At 46.5% G+C, this 13064-nt stretch overlaps 2 protein-coding genes across 9 annotated transcripts in view; both read left to right on the forward strand.

Moving 5' to 3' along the window:
* The window catches only part of arid1ab (AT-rich interactive domain 1Ab), a 59009-nt gene extending 54466 nt beyond the window's left edge, over positions 1–4543 (forward strand). For all 7 annotated transcript variants that reach the window (XM_062528781.1, XM_062528783.1, XM_062528782.1 and 4 more), the window contains 2 exons: positions 154–284; positions 550–4543. In XM_062528781.1, the coding sequence (XP_062384765.1) occupies positions 154–284; positions 550–2598 (2180 nt within the window). In that variant the 3' untranslated portion in view covers positions 2599–4543. The remainder of the gene's footprint in view (positions 1–153; positions 285–549) is intronic.
* A 1223-nt stretch (positions 4544–5766) lies between these two features.
* On the forward strand, positions 5767–12702 carry LOC134072804 (fibrous sheath-interacting protein 2-like). Of its 2 annotated transcripts, none has more exons than XM_062529659.1 (13): positions 5767–5839; positions 6176–6292; positions 6724–6885; positions 7178–7267; positions 7403–7494; positions 8756–8852; positions 9166–9276; positions 9495–9837; positions 9940–10022; positions 10109–10160; positions 10413–10473; positions 10610–10646; positions 10815–12702. In XM_062529659.1, the coding sequence occupies exons 1-13, from the start codon at positions 5828–5830 to the stop codon at positions 12642–12644; spliced, it is 3087 nt and encodes a 1028-aa protein (XP_062385643.1). In that variant the 5' UTR covers positions 5767–5827; the 3' UTR covers positions 12645–12702. The 2 variants fall into 2 exon arrangements, with proteins under 2 accessions (XP_062385643.1, XP_062385644.1); XM_062529660.1 differs by having other exon boundaries at positions 6765–6885.
* Positions 12703–13064: the final 362 nt, after the last annotated feature.

A 13064-nucleotide genomic window follows, 5' to 3' on the forward strand; every position in this document is an offset into this window, starting at 1 on the left:
GTCAGTTGCTGTGCCACGTGTTCTAGTAATACTTCACCATTGTTGATGTTTAGTGGTGGTACCTACGCAGAGCTAGAAGACCTGAGAGGTTTGGTCATTTCCTTGTTTTTCTATACGTCGTTAACACACATTTGTTTTGCTGTTTCCCAACAGGAACACCAGAGGCGTGGAGAGTGATGATGTCACTGAAGTCCGGCCTGTTAGCTGAGAGCACGTGGGCCCTGGACACCATCAACATTCTACTGTATGACGACAACAGCATCACTACCTTCAACCTCTGCCAGGTGTGCAGCTCTCACCACCTACAACAAATCCCTTATTTCCCAAATATTAGTCGCGATTTATACATTGATTTTTGCTACATTTCTTCAGCTATTTTTTTCTGAGGATCAGTGTATTTTTACATGGTCTGTGGAATGTAATGGAAAACACTTAGAGTTATTGAGGGAATGAACTCTATTGTCAAAAAGCATTCTCAAAACCTAACCTGACACATGAGATATCCGCAGTCATGTTTGTGTGACACTGATCTCTTGTCTCTTGCTGCAGCTTCCTGGTTTCCTGGAGCTGGTGGTGGAGTATTTCCGGCACTGTCTCATCGAGATCTTCGGCATCCTGAAGGAGTACGAGGTGGGAGACCCGGGCCAGCGCACCCTCATTGACCCCAACGCCGCCGACCCCGACCTCTCGGACAACGAGCTGGAGGACATGGAGGACCTGGACGAGGACGAGGAGGAGGAAGAGGACGATGTGCGAGAGGAGAAGAGCAGCGCTGCTGACGTCACGTCAACAGAAGTCGAGGTCAAACAGGAGAAGGACGAGTCCGAAAATGACGACGCGCACGAAAAGAAAGAGGAAATCGAGACGCCGTCATTGCCATCATCGACGTCGTCATCGTCGTCCAAAGAGCCCCGCGCGTCCAGCCCCTCAGCCCAGGACGGCAACACTACTCAGGAGAGGCCCAAGCAGGCCAGCAAGTTTGACAAGCGCCCCATCAAGGTGGTGCGGAAGAGAAACCCGTTCGCCGCCAGCCGGGCCTCCAAGCTCGGCCATCGGCAGTCGTTCGACAGCGGCCTCCTCCACTGGAGCGCCGGGGGCGGGGACACCACTGACCACATCCAGACGCACTTCGAGATCAGGTCCGACCCGCTGGCGTCACGGAAACGGCCAAACGCCTGTGCCGGTCAGAAGCGGAAGAGAGTGACCGAGAACGATGTTGGGACAACGGTGACCGCGACGCCAACGGCAGCAGCAACGCCAACAACGTCAACGACAGACCAGTCGAGCGAAGAGTCCTCTGGGAAGAAGCTGCCCGCCGAGGAGAAACCAGAGCAGCAGGAGAAAGCCAAAAGCTCCTCCGCCGAGACGGCTTCGTGCAACGCCGACAGGAGTCCAGCGGCCTCCACGAGCGCGCCCAGCACCCCGAGCCCTGCTGACCACGTCGTCCTCTCCTCGCGCCACAAGTCCGGAGACGACAGCGCCCCGGCGGGAGGGCTCACCGGAAGCCGCGGCGCTCCCGACGACAAGAAAGACGCTCCCGCGGCGACGCTCGCGCTCCCCTCCGGCCGCTGGACGCCGCGGTCCGCCAGCCGCGTGCCCGTCCTGGAGGACGAGCCGCACAGCAAGGACGAGACGCCGCTGGGCACGCTGTCCGACTGGCAGGACTCGCTGGCGCGCCGCTGCATCTGCGTGTCCAACATCGTGCGCAGCCTGTCCTTCGTGCCGGGCAACGACCACGAGATGTCCAAGCACCCCGGCCTGCTGCTGGTCCTGGGCCGCCTCGTCCTGCTGCAGCACTGGCACCCCGAGCGCAAGCAGGCGCCCGTCACCTACGAGAAGGAGGAGGAGGAGGACGAAGGCGTGAGCTGCGAGCGCGACGAGTGGTGGTGGGACTGCCTGGAGGCGCTCCGCGAGAACTGCCTGGTGACGCTGGCCAACATCTCGGGCCAGCTGGACCTCTCCGTCTACCCCGAGAGCATCTGCCTGCCGCTGCTGGACGGGCTGCTCCACTGGGCCGTGTGCCCGTCGGCCGAGGCCATGGACCCGTTCCCGTCGCTGGGCCTGGGCGGGGAGCTGTCGCCGCAGCGGCTGGTCCTGGAGACGCTCAGCAAGCTGAGCATCCAGGACAACAACGTGGACCTGATCCTGGCCACCCCGCCGTTCGGCCGCCTGGAGAAGCTCTTCGGGACGCTGGTGCGGCTGGTGGGCGAGCGCAAGGTGCCCGTGTGCCGCGAGATGGCGGTGGTGCTGCTGGCCAACCTGGCGCAGGGCGACAGCATGGCGGCGCGCGCCATCGCCGTGCAGAAGGCCAGCGTGGGCAACCTGCTGGGCTTCCTGGAGGACAGCCTGGCCGCAACGCAGTTCCAGCAGAGCCAGGGGGCGCTGGTGCAGCACATGCAGGCCCACTTGGAGCCCACCAGCGTGGACATGATGCGGCGGGCGGCCCGGGCGCTGCACGCTCTCGCCCGCGTAGACGAGAACCACTCGGAGTTCACACTGTACGAGTCGCGGCTGCTGGACATCTCCGTGTCGCCGCTCATGAACTCGCTGGTATCGCACGTCATCTGCGATGTCCTGTTCCTTGTCGGCCAGTCGTGACGGCTGGGGGTTTAAACGCCTTTTCTGCCTCAGACGCCTCCTGCTCCCGCCACCCCCCACCCCCACCCCCACCCCAAAGCTCCACCTTCTCCGTAGGATTATTTTTGTTTTTGGTTTACCTTCTGCCACCTGTGTGTCTGCTCGAGTGAGTGAATGAATGGAGAAAACAGCAGAAAATGACTGTCGTATTTTTTTTTTTTGTTCCCGTTTTTTATTTATGCAAAGTCACCTCGGATTCCACTGACCTATCCCTGAACCCCTCATCCCACCTGTCTCACTGATTTTTGGCCTCTCTAAAGGAGCAATTTCATGAAGTAGTTGTGGATTTCCAAATTGCTTCCCAACACACACACCCCTCCCCTCCATTCTTAAAAGGAGAGACTGTAAAGTCAAAACGACCTAAACAAGACCCACCCCAGCTTGGACGAGTGTACTGCCCTTTGAGAAGTACTGACATTTTTATATAAAGAGAGAAAAGAAAAACTAGATTTAACAAAATTCAACAAAAATGCTCAAAAAAAAACCTGAAACAAAAACCAACACAAAAACTGTAACCAAAGTTGCCGTCTTGTTTACAGTGAGTCTGGGAGGGGGGAGGGGTGATTGATTCTCCTCAAAGGCAGGGGCAACTATGGGGCAGGGGGCAACGGGACTGGACAGAGGGGGGTATTGGAGCGCAGGGGTTTTTCTTTTCCGGTTCTGGTGCGGAGCCTGGACTGACTCGCAGAACCCTCCTGTGAGCAAACGTTGCTGTAAGAAGAACTCCCCTGCGTCGGGCCGCTTGGGGCGCCAGGCCGTCGCCTGGGAAACGGGACGTGTGAACAGATGTGTACACGGGGAGACTTGTGCAGTAGCTTGTAGGACGTTTTATTTTCTTTCTTTCTTTCTTTTTTTTTCGTACTGTACACCTTAAAAAAAAAGAAAGAAACGAGAAAAAAACTGGTAACATACTGTAATAATACTGTTTCACACTGAGATACGCTGGCTTGGCAGCAAAAGAAGAAGAAAAAGAAAAAAAAAAGAATCCTGTAGTTTTTAAAAACTGATTTTAGTTGATGTCGAGAGAGAGAGAGATTGAAAAAAAGGCTTTTCCCCCAAAGTGTCGTGAACCTACAACACCCGTACCTCTTCTCTCTATCCCTCGATGACTTGACCCTCAATGAAATCACCTCTTAGGACTGGTCTTTGGCGCTAGATGCAGTCCAGGCTGCAATGTATATAAAACGATGTTGTATATTTGACATCCTTTTTGCTCTACTTCCTCACATCTCTGGCACGCTCTTCTTATGCACCACTTCATCTTGATTCATTTCTTTTCTTTGTTTTTGTTCATCATTCATTCTTTTTTTTTCTGTTTTTTTTGAACGAATAAAAAGGCTTAACTCAAAACAAGTCCCACTTTCCTCCCCTATGTCGTCATTGCGTATTGCCATGTGATCTTTCTAACGCTTCCTGTGTCAGGCCTATGGTGATAGTGTTGGTCGTGGTGATGGTGGGGGGGGAGGAGGAGGAGGAGAGGTAGGGGTAGGGGGGTTGTACAGCTGCTGTTCATTGCAACCCCCAAAACCTGCTAGCCACCCCCCCGCCCCCCCTCCCAAAAAAAGCAGATCAAGTTATCAAGTTTTGACTCGTCGCCAGGGCAAAGGCGTGTGGAGCAGGATATCAGCTAGTTCACCACTGCAGGAGTCAGACCTCTCCATTGGGTGGAGAGGTCCGATCGAATGATTTTATTTACTCCCCCCCCCCCCCCCCCCCCCCCCTGTGACATGGATTACGCATATTTGTATTTCAGACAATGTAGCTAAAACCTTGATGTAAATTCCTTTTTTTTTGTTTTTGTTTTCTTTTTTTGGGGCTTAATGAATATCATTTATTCAGTATGAAATCTTTATACTATATGTTCCACGTGTTAAGAATAAATGTACATTAAATCTTGGTAAGACGCTTTGTGATGAATTTATTTATTAAATGACGTAGTTTCACTTTTGATTTTTGGGACCTTACAACTGATTTGTGTTTTCTTCCAGTAACCAATGTTTGCGAGATGGAGGTAGTTGCCCTATTGGCATTGTATGCATGGAGAGTTGCTACAGTACAAACTCTCCTGTGTTTGGATGAGACTGCATTTAGGCGTGTGGTGTGTGGTATGGCTGCATTTATATATATGGAATAGCTAGGCCTATGTCTTTTGTAAAGGTGTTTAAAAGAATATAACACTGAGGGTGTTGGGGATGATAGTGTTGGTGCTGGCTGCGACATATGAAGAGATGGAGTGTTTTGGAAATGTTTGAGACTCGACAGAATGATGCACACAACATTGGAATTAGTATTAGAAGGATGTTTAAGCGCAATTTCAAAAAGATTGTTTTAAAAAGATAAAGGGTCATCAACTAATCCAAAACCACGACGTTAGACTGATTCTGCTTTGTATTCCTGATGTGATGTAAATTCATTTGATTTTGAAAACATCCTGCTTATTAATGCTTACAGGTCAGATGAGATTTTTATTTGACATTGAACATAAAACCAAATTATCTCTGGTATTGCAGCTCTGGAAGGGGAAAAAACACACCAACTCTAAAAGTTGTTGGGACGGATTAACATGATCACAGCTGTTACCGCGCTTTTAAATTCCGGTGGGACACGCCCATCTGTCTGGCACGGGGATGCAGACGCGATGACCAGAGCGCGCAGCTCCACAAAGTCAAATCACATATCGACATGCTGCCGCAGTATTCTACAGCGTAAATTGATGTTTGCCAAATCATTACTGACTGGGAACGGCGTGATCCTATGAAGTAGGCTACTTGAACTTAAACTCGCGTGTGTTTAAGCCTACAGGTAAATGTTCTGTAACAACTGCTGGCCTGTAATTATTTTGTTTGTCCTCCATAGACCAAGCTTTCAGACATAAATGGCTAGTTCAGTAATAAAGTTAATTTTAGATACTATTGATGACCCAGGCTGATAATAGACCACTGAAATGTCGGCGCCATTGGCTTAATTTGACTTGACTTGACTTTTTGGGCCCTCACCGTGGACTTCAAGGCAGCACTCGTTCCATTGAACAGATTCTTTATTAATAATGCCATTATGACAAAGCTGCTCATTCCATCCGGTCATTGTCCATATCAACATTATGAGCAATATAAAAAAACAGCTGACAAGTTGATGGCGAGACGACCCATCTCAATTTATTTGGATTGAAATGTAGTAGGATAACATCTACATGGAAGAACAGGTGGGTAGCCTATAGAACGGTTGAAGTGGTCCAACACAGCCACGCCTTTGTGTTACGTTTGCGCGCAGTTTAGCTAAAAACATTCTGTACGCAAGGTTTCTGAAATGAGCATAGGCTAACAGAAGTCTGCTAAATAAGTCAGAGGAATTATTTTTTATAGCACATTTAAAAGCAACAGCATTTCAGCAAAGTGCTTTACATAGGCCTACATAAAGATAGAATAAGTTTTATTTTCAACTAGGCCTACATAATATAGCCTAGGCCTATAGCTTATTCTAAACACATTATTTTGTATGCCTAATCTATGTACGTGTCAACGTTGCCTCAAATGTTCAGAAAGTCTTGAGGTATCAAGGGGACACCATCCATCCCCTAGATGTGTCCGGGCACAGGAAAATTGCTCGGGCACCGGGCAGTCTCGCGGTCTACCATACCACCCGCCTCTGTGAAAGGGTAAGGTCATGGTTAAATCATTGTGTAGCGACACCTTCAGGTCAAGATTCACCCATGTCTTGAGTGAAAGCACAATGGAAATTTTGGCCTTCAGATTAAATTGGACATTATTATTATTATTATTATTATTATTATTAATAATAATAATAATAAAAAACCCAAAACATTGTTCTCAGATACAGAATATCAGTTGCTGATATTCTGCATCTGAGAACAATGTTTTCGGAAGAGAAATCAATTTAAAATCTCCAATCTTTATCTCAAACGAGTGGCCCATATGTGTAAAATAAAAAAGCAACAAAACGTAGGCTATCCTACATTTGATATTAGCAATCAATCACTTTGAATGCTTTGCTATAATCAACGAGCCACCATGATAACAGTAAAAGTCAATAACCATTGAGAGTGTGACTCCACTGATGCCCTTTCAGCTGATTCAGCCCAAGAATGAGTTTGACCTCAATGACCCCAGGGGCTCTCTGATCAACTCCGAGTATAACAGCCTCCATGATCCCTACCTGAGAGGCTACCTCTACCGCAAGGACATCCACCGGAGACTCATTAAAGGCGGCTTCATCACAAAGGATGATAAAGTGAGTCCTCCACTCAAACCCTGAACACAGTGCAAAGTTGCAGAGATGGCCAGTTTGGTCAGCGCTAGGGACATTTCTACAAGCCTTGGAGTGATGAATCAGATTGCTGCCAGATAAACGGCTTTGCCACTTTCCAAGGGATTATTGTACAAATTTAATCTTCCCAGATATTCATCTATGGCTATGATTATATGAGCCTGAAACGATAAGATGTGAAGTTGAAAAAAAAAAGAATCCATTTAAGCCAAGCCTTTAAGATGAAGGTCGAGTAATAAGGTTGAAATCTGTGCAGGTGATCTGCTCTCTTAGGAGTTTGAACAGGTACAGAGAACACGTGGCGGACGTGGAGAAAGTATGGGGCTACTCATTCAGGGCGGAACAGGTGTGTCACGTCAGCAGAATGTGTTCTTTTCCTTTTCATTTCTTAGAACTTTGACATCAGGTCAAAAAGTGTGGGGTTTTTTTGGTTTGCGCAAGAGCTTCCTTTACCACAACCTGTGTTCCGTTTTGGTTGCAGAAGGAGGTGGTCCGAACATTCCTGACTTTGCAAGAGCAGGGAAGGATCAGCTCTGATGTGACTGTGGCCGATGTGACCGACTGGATTTGGCGGTCCGTAAAGTATTTTTATGTGTGTCTGAACCATGCATATAAAAGCAGGTCAGGGGGTCTATACTAAAACATAGTCTGAAATTAGAACTGCATAGATATACTTTTTAGAAACTGACAGTGGACATGTCTACTGCTTCATATATCTACATACAAGGACTTTACTTTACTTTTTAAGTGTGTTTGTGTGTGTGCGTGTGTGTGTGTCTATGCACAAATGTGTGGGTTCCATTCAGTCTAACCGGTGTGGTGAAAAACAGAACTAGTCCAAATTGGATGATGAATCCAATGAACATTTCTCATCTTTTGTATGTATTTACAGATCAAACAACATATGGAGGATCACACCAGTGCTATTAATTTTACAATTTACAAGAAAGGCTTTATATCAAAGAAAAGTTTAGTATGTCACAGGCAGATTTTTGTTTAAGTCGGTCAAATCCTTCACCATTAACTACTTCACTGTCTGCAGATAATTTTGGCACATTTCTCGCTGATAATCTGGCTAAGAATAGTGCCCGTTCAATAAGCCTATGAAAAGGCCTTACCTTGTGTAGACATGCTAGCATCATTGGATTCTTTCTCTCCTCTTAATGAGGAAGAAGTTTTAGTGTTTTTCAGAGCCATCCAACAGGTTTCTAGTTTTCAAAGTCGTCCAACAACTTCTGCAATTCATCACACATTATGTCTCCAGCGGTCACACATTTTGTTATTTCATCACTACTGTACGTTCTTGAGAAGTTTGTTTTTCTTTCAACTAAGGATTACATCTTTTCTCAAGAAAAGTACACTCAATGCAGCCTCTGACACATGTCGGCCTTCCATTAACACTAAGAGAGTCAAAACTCTTCTGTGGTCCCTCATTGGTGAAATGATTTACCTACTGATTTCTAGCAATGTTTTTTTTATGATCTTCAAGAGGTGTCTAGACATAGTTAGACATATAGGTTTATAAATGTTTGGTTATTCTTATAAAGCTGTTCAATGTTATTTTAGCCTAGCATTAATATTGCCATTTGTTTCATTTTCATGGCTTTTTAGGCTATACAACTATTTAACTATTTTAACCGGTTAATTTTATGTTAATGCAAAGTTTATCATGTTAATTTGTATAGCACATGTCATACACAGCAGTCACTCAGTGTGCTTTACAAGTTTTGGAGGACTCTAATGTGCTTTATGCTTTAGAATGCTCATTGTAAGTCGTTTTTAGAAAAAAGCATAGAGCCATAAACATATTCAAGTTGCATGAAATGCATGACAGGTCCATGCCAGACTTGAGACTGCAGCATCTCCCTGCCATTGCTAAGAGGTGCAGTGCCATAGAGGTCTCCCCGGGCTCCACTGGCAGATCTGAACTGGTGAGAGAGGTGCTCTTTCCATTCACAGCCTCGTGCTTTGGTTGTGTCAAAGAACTATACACTTGGTGGTTCTAGAACTTTTGCCTAGTATTCTGTGAAGATTGCAATATAAGCCTTTGCCAGTTGAACTGACTAATAAAAACTGGTCAAGAAAACAGAGTTTTGTCCACGTTACAGGTCTTGTATACTGTGTTTTAGTTTGTGAATGGGGTTGATATTTATACGTCCGAAGGTAGAATGATGAATGACAAGCTAGTAATGTATGAAAACCAGAGTATGACCATGTCTGTTTCCTGGTTGCTCTGCTGTAAAGATGTGGAGCGCTAGAGGCATTCGGATGAGGGAGGAGATCACTAGGGAGGTACAGAGGGAGATGAGACTCGAACGTCGCTGGGTTGTCTCCAAAATCAACAAGGAAAAGAAGGTAGGGGCCTTCCTATCAATGTACAGCGAAACCTGACTGAGAGCATTTGATCCTCCTTCACAATGCAGATGTAAAATGAGAAGATGACATGACCCATATTTTTGGGTGTATATCATTCTTGAGTGTGTCATTGGAGGAGATCAGTCACCTCCCTCACATATGCTCATATATAATGAGTCATGACAAATGATTCCGACATTTTGTTTTCTTAATTACAGAGGGAGGAACAGATTCAGAGGAAACTAAAGAAAGTGAAAAAAACTGTAAAACCGAAAAGCAAAAAGGAATATCAGGAACGTCTTCTGAGTGAAGACCCACACTTACTGCCTGAGGAGACTGAAAATGGTATAGGAGGCCAGGGGGAACCCTCCCAATCCCTGGATGTGTCCCCATCCCTGCCTGCCTCTCCCAAAGTACCTTCCCCCAGCGGAGACGTGACAACTAAGCTGTGTGAAAGGGTGAATTCTGGTGTATCGAGAACGGCATCTCCACAAAAGTCTCCATGTCTACATTCACCCCCTCAAGCAGATCTTGACCTCATCTTTCCCTTAACACCAAATGGTAAACAGAATGTTTCGCCCCCCCGCTCCATCTTTATTCATAGCATACAGTAGGCCCCTCTAATGATTTTGATTTCAATCGGTTTGATTGTCATGATTGCAGACATAGTTCGCTCCAGCCAGCAAAACTCACCAGAGAGAAACATTTCTCTTGTCAAGCAGCATCCTTTTTCTGATGCAAAGAAGGTGATTGCGTTTATCTGTTTATTTACTTTCGGTGCATTTTATGCTGTGTTTGCATGAATACAAATTACATATTATTTCTCTTTCAGAAACTCTCTGAAATATGCCAGAAACTGATCATCAAGCCATCAACTTCTGCATGTAAGATCAGCATGAGTGGATGTTGAATATTGTTATTCATTTATTTATTAAAATCGAACAGAAACAAGGTATGCCATATAAAAGATTAGAACTGTAAGATCTGAAAAGATTTACAACTGTATTTCAGAAGCACTGGTAAGCTACACTGCTTTTTTTTAACAAAGCATTTTACGGTGCATAGCTCTGTTGTGTTACGTGTTGGGTTTGATGAGTAAGGCATATCCGCAAGGTAAATGCTTCTTTTAAAACCAGGTGGAATCATTCGTGGGAGGATGCCGTCAGCTGAACAAATCTCCTCATGTCTGCTTGATATGTGAGTGTTAGTCACACATTTACGGATGATTTATTTTCAACCCAGCCTACACTGAACTTAATGGTATGTGAATTTCGGCTATGATTATTGTAAAGCACAATAAACTCTAATTGATTTTCCCCCTGTCTTTCTTCAGTCAGCAAACATTACTAGAGAATCATTTCAAAGGAATGGTGAGACAATTTGACACTTATTTGTACATTTTAACAAATACATTTGAGGTATTATTATTGTATTATTACTGCTTGCCACTTATTGTGGTTTTAAACTCGCCAATGCATGTGTAGCCTAAATAAAACAGCTAGTTTGGAAGAATCGAGCAGATACTCTTCTGATTGCAGGTGACATCTGAGGAACTGCAGTTAGTGCTTCGAGGCATAGCGGTGACTTTGCTGGAGGAGGTCAACGACATCCTGATTCCGGCCATCATTGCCTTTGAGTACGAGCGAGTACTGCCTGCCAACAGCCCAAGGGATCTCTCCTCTTGCTACGATACATCCTCCACTACCTCCAAAATCTCTCCCGTAAGCAGCAGTTCGCTGGGCTCAGCGCCAGAGGTCCATGTGACGTACCCCAACTACATGCTGCCCACCAGTAGGGGTGCGAGCCGGGTGGAGCTGTGGAGCGCCAGCTCTCCAGAGGATGGTCAGAACGACGACCGGCGTAGTCTCAGGAAGAAAGTGGTCGCTCCCACCGCTGGCCTTCTGCTGAAGGTGGAGAACCTAATTAAGGACATCATCACAGACTCAGTGGATGTCTTCACTACGGAGACGGGCCAAGTGAACGGCACGGCGACTGTAAGCATTGCTGAATGTGCAGAGGGAAAAATAACTAAATCTGATGCTAAAATCCAAGAGACCAAGTCTGAGGATAAGAGAGAGATGGAAGTTAGTGCAGAGAGGTGTTGTACGGTTTCTCCTGAAACTACAGATAGTACCACTGCTGTTACCACAGAAGCCATTCCTGTTGTCACCACCAAATCTGATGCTGAAATCCAAGAGACCAAGCCTGAGGATAAGAGTGAGATGGAAGTTTGTGCAGAGACTCCAGAAACTACAGATAGTACCACTGCTGTTACAATCAATACCACCACTGATGTCACCATTGCTGATGTCATTGCTACCACAGATAAAACTGCTGTTGTAACCATGAATACCACCACAACTCTTGCCACCATGGATACCACCACCACTGCCGTCATCACGGATGTCACTGCTGGCCTCACCATGGAAACCAACACCACTGCTGTCACCACGGATGCCACAGCTGTTGCTGTCGCTATGGATACTACCTTTGTTGATCATGACTTCAGCTCTAACCATCATCTTGTTGAACAGTCATCTGATAACATCAGGAAGGACTCTGCGCAGCAGCTTGAGGCAAATGATGCGATGAGTGACCACCCAGAATTCAGCGGGAGTGAAGCAAGCCACGAAGACAGCACCAGCTCTGATGCCTCGTCTGGTTTCGTGGTCAGTCTGGAGAGGAGCATCCTGCTGTCCTCGGACCAGGTGGACGAGATCCTTGAGAAGGTGAGGTTCGCCCTGGAGGAGGAGCGTCCAAGCAGCTGGCTTCATTCCGAGCCGTCCTCGCCCGAAGACGGACACAAAGAGAGACACAAAGACGCTGAGATGGCGTCCCCTCCGCCTAATAGTGTGATCTTCGCCATCATCCAGAAGATGCAGCTGGATAAGTACCTACAGAGGAAGCTGATGTCCTTCTTTGCAGGAAGGCAGATGACGAGCCCGGGAAGTCCGTCCATGTCTCCCATGGCCGTCAGCTCCCACCCTGGAGCTCAAGAGAGCCTTTCCTGGAACTCCTTCTCGGAGATCAACCCCCACTCCATCAAGGTGACCAAGTGGCTCCTTCAGACCATTCAGAGACGCAACAGCTGGCAGGACAGCATGACCTCTGAAGTGCAAGAGATGGACGGCCAGCAATTCAGAGAGAAGCATCTCATCTGTGAGGTTATCCAGGCTCTGCTGGACCACCTAAACGATGTAAGTTCCACGCGGAGCCTCAGCCGACAGACGCAGTCCGAGAGCGACGTGCGCGCAGGTGTCACAGCCAAGGTGCACGTGGATGCTGTGGTGTCAGACACATCTCTTGCGGCGAGCGAGCTCACAAAGGATGTTGTGGCAAAACTTCTCCTTGAAGATAACAGCCCTTAAGTGCACTCACTACGAACAATCTTAACAGACTTGAAAATAAACATTTTTCTAACCTAGACCAATTGTTACATTTTGTTTTTATGATGAAAAAGACTACAGACAATATCTGCTAAGGATCTACAGCAAGTAATAGTAGGCTAAACCAAATCTCTTTCTCTCAGTTATACACAATGTGGGATACATTTTTAAAAAAAAATAAAAACTAATTGCAAACGGTAGGCTGTATAGCATGAATATAGCCCTGGCAAAGCCACATATTTGGAAAAATAATGTCTCATCTGTAAGAGAAAGTGATAGGGGGTTTACAAAGGTCAAGGCTCTGTCATTTGGTTTGCAGATTAGATCAATTCTGCAAAAGACATGAACAAATCTCAAATTCAGTTCGAATTTCATGGAGTTGTCAAGTTGCAACTTGGGTTG

Source organism: Sardina pilchardus, chromosome 24 (genome assembly GCF_963854185.1).
Source record: "Sardina pilchardus chromosome 24, fSarPil1.1, whole genome shotgun sequence".
Taxonomy (NCBI): domain Eukaryota; kingdom Metazoa; phylum Chordata; class Actinopteri; order Clupeiformes; family Clupeidae; genus Sardina; species Sardina pilchardus.